We start from the raw sequence: 13892 nt of genomic DNA on the forward strand, positions 1-13892 counted from the left end.
CTGATCATATCTGAAATTAAAAATGATATGATATAAAAATTAAAAATTTAAATTAAATTAAAATTATTGAAATAATAATGGTTACTCTCTCTAATTTGGTGTGTGTAAATGTAACAGGCACTTTGTTAATGCTTTGGTATTTGTAGCTATTGTAACTGGGACTAATATAAAAAAATAAAGAAGAGATATGAAACGACTCTTATTCGTATAGAGGTAAATGTTTAATTTTCGCTGCTCAAAGATTCCATTTTACAAAAACATAATAATGAAAAAACTCTATGAAGCCGGTTACTATCAGCATTTTGCCGTCAAAACTAAGATAGATAAGTTAATGGGAATAATATTGCTGGCGGGAAAATAAAAATTTTGATCAATCAAATATTTAAAATAAGTGGACAATTCAGCTAACGAGAAAGTTAGAATAAATATGATGGATGCGTGTAGATAATAACAAACAACCATATTTTATATTATAAAATATCTTAAAATTAATCCCATCACCTGATTTTTGTTGATATTGTTGGGTTGATCGTTGTGTCTGTTTTTGTTGCTGCTGGTCAGTTAATCTTCCACCTTTTATTAATTTGTCAAGTAGGAGTCCAATGCGTTTCTTCAACTTTTCAATGTTTTCCAAACTTGTTGGGATCTGATTGGCTGCTGTTGAAATGGCGGGCTCAGGATTGATGCTCTTTGAAAAGTAAACTTTCAACATGCTGGTGATGTTGCTCTCGACAATTTCTTCCCAACCCTGTTTGCATCGTCAAGTGTCAAAGTGGGCTGATTCTCTCAGTTGTTTGTTACTTACTCAGTGAATTGTTTATTATTAACGTTCAACAAAAGGAAAATAACGCCAAAAAGTAAAACTATTTTATAAAGTCTGAATACGTGATTTGAATAACATTGAATGACTTGCTGAAATGGAAAAAAAACACACCCCAGAGGCGTCGCAGGAGTGAACGTTGGGAGTGAAAGAAGATTGAAATATTTTCATTTCCTCGTCTGACAGATTGAGAGCGATTCTGATAAGTAGGATGATGAGATGAGTGGCAGCCGACAGTGATGATGATGCTTGTCGCAACTTGAGGTCATTTGCATCTATTTGCTCTGTTATCGAAATTATCTGCCAACAGATATCATTTCATTTTTAATTTTATAAAATTTCACTTAAATAAAAAAGCCAAACATAGCATAGAACTATCACACATACTACCTAACAAACGAACAAATATAAATACATACCCACAAACTAATAAACCTGTTTGTATGTAGCCTCAAGTAAGAAATCAAGTTTCTTGAGAGATGTGGCCGACTTGTCTTTGAATATTATCAACAACCTCTTCTGAACTGCCCTGTACTGCAGAGCTGTCGACTCCAACAACAAATCAAGTTTCACTTTTTCTCGCCGACACTGTATATTAATCACGTTTGAAACATTTGAACATTTAGACCTAAAACAACAACAACCAAACTAACCCCTAGACAATATCAATATTTGATGCTCGTATAAAAGATAATGCTACAATGATACACTACATTTCGTACAATGATACACTACATCTCATACAATGATACACTACACCTCGTACAATGATGCACTACATCTCATACAATGATAGACTACATCTCATACAATGATACACTACATCTCATAAAATAACCAAGTTACATTGAGATAAACAAAAAACAACAACATTACAGCAACATAAACAAAAAAACAACATTATATCAACATAAATAAATTCAACATTACAGTTACATTAATATCAACAACGACAAATGAACTTCTAACATCAATAACAAACCTCGACAACATAATAACAACTCTACGAGTCCATATCTACTACAACAACAATAACAACAACAACTCTATGGAAAAGAACTGACTTGAAAATGTTGGTCCATAATATGGAAGTATTCAACTAACGGTAGCTGCTTTTGCAGATCTATCGACAACCTGACATCTGGCGATTTTTTATTCAATCGTTTAACAAAATCTTTCAAGACGAGCCACATTTCAGGTAAGCTGTCAGATTGCAATCGAAACCTATCTGATTGATCAGTGGATTGATTTATTGATTAATCGATCAATCAGATGGTAGATTGATTAAATGATTAGTTAACTGGTTAAATAAATCACTGGTTGATCGATTGATTACTGACTGGACGATTAAAAAGTTGATTGATTGAAGACATTTCGGCTGAGAAAATGAGCAACCATTTGGTTAAATAATTAATTAACAGCGGTTAAAAAACTCTTAATGAATAAACTTAAATAAAGAACAACCAACCAGCCAAACGATAATGATGTAGTTTTTTAAATTATTTAGCGACAATAATGCCCACAAATACAAAAAATAACTAACAGATAAATTGACACAACTAAATACTGTAAGTGCTGCATGGTGCAGAGCAGGCAGTTCAACGAAACGTACTAACTTGAAGTTTTAGAACTTAAAAAAGTGACAACAGCTCTATCACTCTGCCCGACACACTTGAAAGCAACCGCAAGCGAACCATCCTCACCATCAACTACACTTTCGTTCCTCATATCTGTCAATTAGAAAAAAATTTTATTTAACCTTTAAGAACGTTTGTTAAACCACAATGTTCAGGAATAGTTTTGTCCGTACAAATGTATTCCAGCTGTCAGTTTTGAGATGTAGAATAGTAACAAATTTGTTTGAACTCTGAATATATGTACTAAAAATCGATCGCCGATATTACCAACCATTCTATCCGCCCTACTATACTAACCCATGCTTAAACTAAACCAGTCAGGTAGAATAATGAATCATCACAAACCACAAATCTTTACACACATACACACATAAACGAGCACGCTCACACAAACAACCCCACACATAAAGCACACACGTATAATCAATAATTTTCAACAAACCACTGTATAAAGAGTTGAGATCAAATGAAGCAACATTAGAGTCCATGGTCAACTTGATGCTTGATGTCTTCTCTGGCTCCACCCTCTCCATCATGATTGGCAGTTCAATTTCAGATGATCTCTCCAACACTTTTATCCCACCTACAACGGAATACTCAAGTGTGTGTGCGTGTGTGCGCGCGTGCGTTTGTTTTGAAGTGTACAACAGACCAAGATACACTTATAAAGCTATGTAATAAATTTAATATTATGCTTATATATATATATATATATATATATATATATATACATAATAAGCAAGCAGAATGAGCAAGGTGGTAGCAAGCAGAATCGAACTTTGCCTCAGTTCATAGCGCTGGCTGATGAATAATATTGTCTGGGTAGTTAAGGATATTCACTGAAGCAACTTTACAAATAAACCTTGTTCGTTGTTGAAAGTAGCGAGGACGTGGATGAGTGGATCAGAAACGACTGAGGCCTCCTTCATGAAGGCATGCACACTGGCACTGAAGCCAGTTGAAGGATCTCAGGAAGAACGACAACATCAAATTATTATACATGCAACATGTTTTTACGATCAACAACAAACTGTAATTATAGTAACTTTTGTTTACAACTTAAAAATGTTACAAAAAATGAATTGCGCTGTATGCGGATATTAACTGTTGAAATGTGATTTTTTTTGTTCTTCATTGTGCATGCAGCTCTGAAATGCTTACATATCATTCCTCTATTTAAACTTTCGTACCGCAAAAGCTGTACTAACCACACCACACCACACGCACACACAAACACACGCACACACAAACATATAATGTATACACGTGCAAACGCCGCATCATACACGCATGGCGTATGGTAACCTTTAAGTTTCGGACAGACAGCATTCGAACCAGGTCATCGCGTAACTGCACGAGACATGACACTTCTACCGGCTGAGTTAACTCGCCAACTGATTCAACTTCTGACCATCAACATCACATCAATAACATCATCGCCATCACATCACTCACCTAATCTATCAAGGAAAAATGATTGCTGATCAACGGCCAGAGGATGAAGTGTTGATACGTGCAGTCTCACATTTGTTAGTGCATGTTTGCTTTGCAACACTATCTTTATTATTGTTTATATTGTTCGTTATTGTTTGGTGTAGTCATTTGAGATTGTTGTTTGGTGTTGTGTGATGACCTCGGTTTTATTGTTGTTGTTGTTGTTGCGCGTGCGTGATTTGTTGTTGTCGTTGGTGCATGCTTGCTATAAAGTACAAGACTGTTTGTCGTTTTTGTTGTCCGTCGGTTTTTTTTAGTTAATCAATGGAGGTCGAGACAGACATCAGCTCAATTGAAATGCTCTTCTAAATGATCGATGTCGCCAGATCAAATTGTTAAAAACAATTTAATTAAAATAAAGTATGGGAAAACGAAATATTTTTAAAAATCAAAAACATGTCCGTATGAATGCACATGCAAGTACATAAACACGCAGCAGATGAACGTAACGTATGTAATATAAATACATCACATACACGTTTATAAGACCTTGAAAAACCACCTTGAAGAGGGCAGCCTGATACTCCCCATTCAATGGAAGGTCTGTTTCAAACGTGTGCTGAATGACGTAATGCAATTTGTTATTACTGCAGTTAAAAATGTTACCAAACTGTCATCATCTCCACATCATTTCTTATTTATAATTTGAATTTCGTGTCCTGCCCACTAAGGCTGCATCATCCACGCAACTTGCTTTGCGCACACAAAGACCGTATGACGTATAAATATTTCTTTGAAGCAGTTATTCAAACCAATACAAAAATCGCCAGACATCGCAGAGTTGCCATCTGAGATGACATGACAGCCCCACTTGCCCAACGTTACACAGTTCATCTCAACTCAAACGTCATGCTTAACTAACACAAATCATACAAACCTCACCTAGCGTACCACATACGGTACCGATTGCGAGATGGTAAAGTAGTCGAAATCGAAAAAATGCCACCACATTAAAATGATCTAACTAACAGCCAACACACGTCACAGCAACCAACTAACACTTAGAGGCACGAGTTTGATGAATGATGCAGACATGTTGATGGCGTCACTGTCTGTCTTCTGGTGTCCTGCTTTTGACAGGGCCTGCTCGTCTACGTCACATCAACGTCACACAATGTTTCGTTATTTTTATTACTATCAATATAAGCACTTTAACTATAATTAAATGTGCAATGTATAATGATTTAATGATTACTGATACAATAAATCTTATTATAGTCAAACAACAATTTTTTCAAAGTAGACCGGAAGAAACGAAAAAATTATTAAGCGCATCAGTTGCTGTAATAACAAATTGGAGACAGCATCACAACATCATCCACTCAAACATTCCAACTGACAACGTACCATCACAACCCCCCTCTTCACACACACACACGCACACATACAAACACGCACACACACACACACACAGGCCACTCAATCATTTCAACAGGACCGACTTGGACTCGACTCTCCTTGCTTTCTCTTAATTAATTCCTGCAACTTTTTCAACTCAGCTTGAGCCTCATTGAAGCCAGCTTCCCTCGAACTATTACTCTGGAAAACGGGTCGTGACCAGACGGAGGGCTCAGTACCCAGGAAAAGAGCGGCCAGACGACCACTGTCGTCCATCGTAACAATGCATCCCTTGCTGGCTCTGTTGGCAGGGCAAGCATGAAGTCAAGTGACGAACGTGATCATACAATGCACCGCAACTTAAGATATTGATTACGATACGATACGATACAATACAACACGATACGATATTGTACAGTGTATGCGATACAAAACACCAAATAAGACATTCACAGAACAACCCACCAAGACATCAAATTGGTGATTGATTAAAAATTATTTCTACACTAAATGTAAAGTCTTCACTGAAACTGCCAACCCGTCAGTAGAGATTCTGGCCACTTGCACAGGTACATTGGCTAAGTTGGCGGCCCATTGCAGTGTCGTGTTCTTATAAACGAGCAGTGTTTTGTTGTGTGTTGTTATTAAAATGTTCACCGTTAGTTCCTCAACATCTGAAGAGGATATATGGGTATGATAAAAATTACTTTTATTACTGTATTTTCAGTATTCTATTTTGATATTTTTGTTGTTGATGTTGTTGCTGTTGATGATGTTGTTGATGATGTTGTTGATGATGTTGTCGATGTTGTATTGTTTTTTTGATATTGGTGTTTATTTATTACTGTAACTGGCTACAATATTTATGTAATATTTCATCAAGCTACAACTGATTAAGCGGAACAAAAATTTATATAATTAATATCTCAATTGAGAATAGGAAAATGGCAAAGCGTCATCTGCGCGCACCAGTCAGTTCAACAAACTTGGCGAGTAAACAAAGAAGGAGCTGGGATCAAATTCAAATTTTTTCATCAGGAAGATAACTCCAGAACTCGTGAATGCGTACAAGTTTCTTTCACCTTTGTAATTATCATCAACAACAACGTCATCTAAATCATCATTATTGTTTTCTTTACCAATCGCATCCTTACAATCGTCTTAATTGAAATATTTAAATTTAAAAAAAATTCAAACAACAAATAAATATCTTATCAAAATCATTAATATTTCTTCAGGGTCAACATTAACAACAGCATCAACATCATCAAGGACAACAACATCAACAACGCCAACATCAAAAAAACGATAACAACATCAAAAACAACATCATCAACAGCAACAACAACAACAACAACAACAACAACAACAATAACATCAACAACACCAACATCAAAAGCGATAAAAACAACAACAACAACAACAACACCATCAACAACAACCTAGGACATAGATGTTTTGTTTGTTTGAGGTATGGTGCGTCACAACTTGTATATCTCTGGCGTTATCATTGGTGATGAATGTCCAAAACGCCTTTAATTAAGAAAGTGTATTGAGTACAAACTAAAACTGTGAAATTGTTTTTGACTATTTGTTATTTAAAATATATGAATATGTATGACCTATAAGTATGTTTTATGTTTTAACTCAATTTAACACGGAAATGCGAGCAAATCAAAATGAACAATAAAAAAATCAACAAACATTTATTTTCTTGCCAGATGATGAGATGCCGTCTTGCGCTTTACTGACGTTGTCTGATGATGTTGCAATCGTCTGCAGCCTGCATTCGGCATTCAGTGTGGAGTAACGTTCGATGACGTTTTAATTGGTAAATTCATGACATAAAATGATCAGACAATGGACGAACGTACATAGGTATATGTTGTCATATAAATCTGTGGTTCAAACCCAGATGGGAAGAATTTTTAACATTATCAAAAACCAAGCAGTGTCGATAGTAAAAATGTCCTATCATACGGTGTAAACCAAACAACACTGTTAATAATTAATAATGTTCACATGACAGCAATTCAACGATCAACAATAATACACAGCGGCACAATGATGCAACAATGACAGAACAACGATACAATAATGAAACGATAAAAAAGAAAAGAAAACATTTTCCTACTCATAACATTCCACCATCCTTGCCGAAGAAACAGTAACAAAGCAGTCAGTTGACCCGACGTAGACGATTGGTCCAGGAATTAGTGAATTAGGCAAGCATCGGCTCAATGCATAAACTTCCTGCTCGTATATTGATATCACCCCATCTAGTGACTGAACGCACAAAAAATCCTTGCCTTCAAGAATTGTTAGTTACAAAATATGGTTATTGATTTGTCAATTGCAATGTTACCAGGAAAATTAGCTCAATGATACATCCTCAGTTATAAGAATCAAAAGTTGCAGGTTCAAATCCAGTTGATGATACCAATCATTATCTAGTAAGTTTTGGGGTGAACCTGAGCTGCTAATCCAGCACAAACACCAATGATAAAGAATTTCCCGTTCGAATCAAATTTCCAAAAAATTGTTACATGTATGTCGTTGTTAAAATAAATGTCATTCTCACTAAATAATTAAATGAATAACAAATACCTTGTACTTTTCCAAAAGGACCATGACACATGTTGAAGGCATTTCTTCTGAGTTTGTGCTCATATACGCAAGTCATGTTGCATTCCAGCAGTGTGCTGCTGTTTGAACCAAGGCTCTGCACTGGGATTTTGAATTTACTTTAATTTTATTTTTAAAAATCCCATTATAACCCCAACGACAAATGAAAAAAAAGAAACTAAGAGTTTTACAACTCTTTTCAACATTGGAAAAATAAAATTGATTACGAAATCGATAATTGAAAATGTTGATAAAGAGAATAAAAGATGAACACAGAAAATTTTTGTGTTCATCATGTGAGAAGATGATAAAATTTATATATAGTGTTCATAACTAAACAACTACAATGAGGTAATTACACTTCAAAACTTACTTTCAAACAAGTAGACTGACAACTTTTTAATCTGTAGAACAGCAATGGAGAGTGTGGGAGAACTTCTGCAAATTTGGAAAAATAATTTAAAAAACAATTATAAAATAATTTATCATATTCATTAATCATGTATAAAGATTTAGCTTTTCTTTGTTTTAAAATATAAAGATGTTGAATTAACATTAAAAAAGTAGAATGATCTCACACAACAAATCTTCCAACAACTACATGGATAATGGGTTCTTTTACAGCCACCTCGCACAACAATTCATCGGCTCTTGAATGCATGGTTGCAGGCAAGCTCGAGTTCTCATTCATATTTTCAGTAGAACTAGTTGCTTGTAACTTTTTGTGGATTTCATATTTTAAATTTGGCTGATATATTCTTAACACCCCACCGAAACTGCCAACTACAATTTTATCTATATAAAAATATAAAATTCATATTCAAAATCTAAAGCTCTAATTAGAGAGCAATATAAAATATGAAAAAAATAACAACCTAAATCGTTATTTAATTTGAAATTAAAATATATAAACTAGGCCAACAGTCACAATTCAATAATAACTAACTAATCTCACACAATAACAAGTATTTATTATCCAATTTTAAAGTATTATTATTATAATTAGTCTTTATTAATTAATAAATCTCTCTTAGAGGTATTGACAGCACACAGAGCATGTGAATACCTAGGCTAAGCAAATGGTAGGCAAGAGTTTTTTTTGCATTCAATCAAAAGTTATCACAACATCAGCGAAACCTAAACCAGGTGCCTTGTTAAGCCTTCTTAACCATTATTATGCTATCTTACCTTCCAAAAATTTTAAATGTTATCTAATTTTTGTGAAACCTCAATTTATGTTAATTTGCTGATAAATATATAATAGGAAAACGAAAAATATAATGAAAAATAAATATTCATTAATAATAACAACAAAACATTTATGAATACATGAATAACTACCGCGGCCTGAATGGTCGAGATCAGCCAAACACATACACCCAACATCGAACACCTCCTCAGCGTTGTTGCCCACATCAGCTGACCAGATTTCTTTCGTTTTAAAGAGCGACATATTTCACGCAAAATTGCAAATCAAATATTTTTTCATAAATTTGGCAATTAAATTTGTTTAAATACAGTTTATAAAATATTGTGTGACAAAATGTTGGGGGCTAAAATGCTTCATTCATCATTCCAAAATAAATCTATTGGGTTCTTTTAATATCGTTCACCTTATTTTAGCCTAGCAACGCATTGGTTTCTACGGACTCATTTTATGCGAAGAATCTATGAACATTAAAACTTAATCTTTGCAATTTAATTGTTGTTGTTGTGAAGTTAACCAAAATAATGAAACCTTATCTGCAAATTGTATATTTGTATAATTTCGTATCAACAACTAAAAATCAAAAGGCAGTCTAGTTTAGTTTGATAAATAAATAGCAGTAACATGTATGAAATTTAAAACTAATGGGTAGTGAAGACGTCGAGAAGCATTAGAAAACTTTATGCATAAATTTTAATTGAAAACTGCACAAGGTATTTATATTTCATTGCAATACATTACTTCATTTTAAGCTGCGACAAAAACGAACGAACGATACAGCCATCGTACCTGTAAAGTACATATGCTTCAACTAATGTAACTCATCAGATACGCCTCGCGCACGCTTGTGCGTACGTATGTATGGATGTACGTACGTGTGTGCGTGATTGCACGTGTGTTGGCATACTATATACATACTGTATGTTTGTGTACAAACATGTGCGTAGTTGCGTACGTGCCCGTATGTGTGTGTGCGTATGTGAGTTAGTAAACTTTTGGATGTATTGTGTTAGCGTGGACGCGTGTATATATGATCAAGAATTTAATTATATTTCAAGATTTTTTTTTCTTCCAAAGGTTTTTCAATAAGTTTTTTTAAATATCTTTATCGATGCTGATTGTTTGTCTTGGGCAATTGAGTACAAAATTTATTTTCTCAGTATAGATGAAAACGTTTTTTACATTGAATTATGAAAATAGAATTGGAAAAATATGTTTGCTCTGCTGTTTACACATATTCGTTTTAAATGCAATTTCATTGAAACGCTTGCTCGATGTTTGCCTACGTGTTTGCCAATTTAATCGAATTTTACATAAAAATGTAGCATCTTCCGCACGATGAAATGCGATCGAATGCGTATGTGGGATCCAGTTATGCTGTTATTATATATCAGTGAATGTTTTCAATTGAAAGTATGTAGAACCTAGAACCTTCAACTTAATCATAAAATATTTGTCTAGCTCGGTGTGGCCTTTAAAAGTGAACTTCCATATTGCCAGAGTCGTCAGAGCAATTTTACCGAGACAGACAAACTCACCAACTCATCAGTGGCGCGCACTCGGAGATTTTAAAAACGTTTCTTACTGATTTTTTTTGTTCCATTATTGTCACAGACTCCACTACAATTTCAGCAACAACACTATCCTAATTTTCATTTTCTACAAAGAGAGCACTTCATGTTGTTTACAAACACTGCACACCCATATTTTGAATTCATATTTCCATCAAGGTGCATCAAGAAACTAACTCACCTTCACCATGGCATGCAACAACAGGTGAAGAGTGAACACATTCTAAAGTGTCCAAAATCGTTAGATATTTTATGAATCTCTCTTTCTGTCTCTGTCTCTGTCTCTCTCTCTCTCTCCTCTCTCTCTCTCTCTCTCTCTCTCTCTCTCTAAACGGCGCGATGATGCAAATGATGATGTAGATGATGATAATGATTATGCAGATGACGAGAAGTGCCTTACTAAAAATATCGATACTTTAACTTTGCACCTACCATAATCCATCCATCCATCCATTCATTCATCCATCCATCCATCTTTCATCACCATGGCAACTATCAGTTGAAATGAATAGGGAGTTGTATATGTATACTTACTCTATGGCGGTTTGTTATGGTGTGTCTGTTTCTTCCGGTGATGATGATGTGGTTATGTGTGATGATGTGTTGTTGTGATAAAGTGTTGATGTGATAATGTGATGATGTGTTGATGTGATGATGTGGTAATGTGATAATAATATGATGACTCTTGTATTGATATGTTGGCAAAATGTGGTGAGGCGATGTGTGGTGTGGTTTAACTAATTCAATGTGGGAAAAACCAAAAAACAAATATAATGTCATCACCATCATCATCATAATAATGATGATCATTAATATTCGTCATCACCATCATCATCATTTTTTTATTCTTATTGTTTTTATGCATCATCACCATCATCTTCATCATCACCATCAGTGTCATCTTATAGAAAGTTGGCAATCCCGTTTCTATGGCATCAATTTTTATTTCTCAATCAATCTCTTCAAGTCACCTGAGCTGTAATAATAAAAACGAAATAATATAAAAATAATTTAATAATAAAAATAATAATAATGAAAATAACAATAAACATTCTCTCTCATTAAAAACTTAATTTATTTTTAGAAAACTGTAAAAAAGCAAAAAATAGCAAAGAAAAACTCCCCAAAAAAGTTGAATTAACTGATCATCGAATAAGAAGTATGGAACTTTTAAAACTTTTAGTTGACAATGTCCACAATGTCAAATTATTCTATATTATTGTTTGTGTTATTAATTTTTTCTAAATTAATAACACTAAGAATTTTGAGCAGCACATTTGAAACCGCAGTATCAGACGTCTTTACCATTACACAATTCAGCGCCAAATTTTTTAATTATTATCTTAGGATTAGTTGGACTTTTTTTAATTTCATGGAAATTTCTGGATGGTCCTTCAATGGGATTGGCTCTTATGTTAGTCACACCACCTGAATTTATTTCTTATTTATTTATTTTTCACTCAACCTGAGGACATTTTTTGGGCTTTTCGTTGAAGAACACTCTTCTGCATATGATCATGTAACATTATTGAAATTTTTTATAAATCTACTTCCTCAAATATCTCTCAGAGGTTCCAACAACAGACAGACACAATGTACATTGATATGTGTAAGTTAACGTATCATAGACGTTGAATGGGATAGGTGGAGAGCTTTCTCGATTCGAATCCAGTCACTGTGCATGCAACAAGTGCTAGGCTTCTTAACCATTACATTATCTCGCCTGTACTGTAATAGTTAATAGTTGTAATGTGATAACAGGAAAATAAATAATTTTTAATAATAAATTATTATTATCATTATTAAAATAAAGATGGAATGTATCACTTTGATACCTATCCTAGATCATTCGGAAAATATATACTTAATTCCTCTGTTTATCTAACCAAATACTACATATATGTATTTATGCATGTGTTTGTGTGTGTGTGTGTGTATGTATATGTGTGTTTGTATGTGTGTGTGTGTGTGTGTGTGTGTGTGTGTGTGTGTGTGTGTGTGTGTGTGTGTGTGTGGTGCGTGTGTATGATTTTTTTCTCTTTCTCTCTTTCTCTCTCTCTCTCTTCAGCAGCCGAAAGTAATGTCGTCAGCCTACAAATCATGGAGATGTATTTGTTTTCCCTGATACCTGTAACTTCTCCACGTACGTGAAGATGCTCTAAGTTACTATCACCTCATGTCTCATTTTGTACGTATGTATTGGTAAAATATTTTTTTTTCATAACATTATATATATGTTATTAATTAATAACATATTTATATTTCTGTATATAATAATGATATTGTATTATTTACATAACGCATCTGTACACATATGATGTTTCTAAAACTAATGGGATTTATTTGAGATAAATAAATGGTTGTAGAAATTTATAAAAATAATTTTGTATAAGTGAGTGATTTTGATTTAAAAATGTCAACATACCCCTAGACATATATTTTACATAGTTTATGAGTGAAGATTTTAAAAAATTTTATATTAACTAAATAGCTCGCTATTTTGAATACATTTGATTTGCAAATTTGTATATTCATTTATTTATGTCTTCAATGTATAAATCAGTTGACATATTCCATATGCATCATCTCATCTGATTATTATGTAAAAACGCGCATAGATTTGAACCAATATTCATAACCTTACAACATGTAAGCTACCTGTATTATATAAATATGCATTCATACAAAAACCTGCATCTATGACATATATGTGGCTCTGCGTCGATACATTCAACGTTTATAAATGGATTCATTGAAGATTGCTTGGGACTGCCTCTCAAAGGCTGACAATCACCCGGTTGTTCTTAAACGCTAAAGTTCTTGAGCGTTTCGAAGAGAACTTATCGTGATTTGTAACTGTTGCTCATTGATTTAACAAAGTTTAATAATAAGAAAATTTAGAACCTTTAAAAGAATTAATCGTATTTCAAATAAGTTTCCCGAAAATTTTATATAATAATAATAATAATATATGATCATAATTTATGAAAAATTGGGACAAACAATTTTGTAGTATTTTTAAAATTATTAGTTAACATGGCAACGACAAATACCGAGACAAACTCATTAGCGACAACTTCTCTGAAACGATTCACTCGTCGCTTCAGTGAGATGACAATTCTAAAAAAGTCACAAAAGAACCACGACACAGAAGGCAACAGAAATGTCCAGTTCAAATTGAACAGATCACTAACAAATAT

General features: G+C 33.7%; 1 protein-coding gene across 1 annotated transcript; it reads right to left on the bottom strand.

Moving 5' to 3' along the window:
* Positions 1-400: 400 nt before the first annotated feature.
* Positions 401-9367, bottom strand: HELRODRAFT_74811 (hypothetical protein; the record flags this gene model as incomplete). The annotated part of the gene is made up of 18 exons (XM_009015325.1): positions 401-748; positions 935-1120; positions 1256-1408; positions 1885-2048; positions 2437-2534; positions 2896-3118; positions 3732-3863; positions 5400-5584; positions 5828-5963; positions 6276-6371; positions 6729-6822; positions 6994-7072; positions 7424-7598; positions 7897-8009; positions 8284-8352; positions 8493-8564; positions 8634-8709; positions 9253-9367. 18 exons carry the CDS (start codon positions 9365-9367, stop codon positions 401-403), a joined length of 2514 nt encoding a protein of 837 aa, XP_009013573.1.
* Positions 9368-13892: the final 4525 nt, after the last annotated feature.

This window comes from Helobdella robusta (genome assembly GCF_000326865.2).
Source record: "Helobdella robusta unplaced genomic scaffold HELROscaffold_15, whole genome shotgun sequence".
Classification (NCBI taxonomy): domain Eukaryota; kingdom Metazoa; phylum Annelida; class Clitellata; order Rhynchobdellida; family Glossiphoniidae; genus Helobdella; species Helobdella robusta.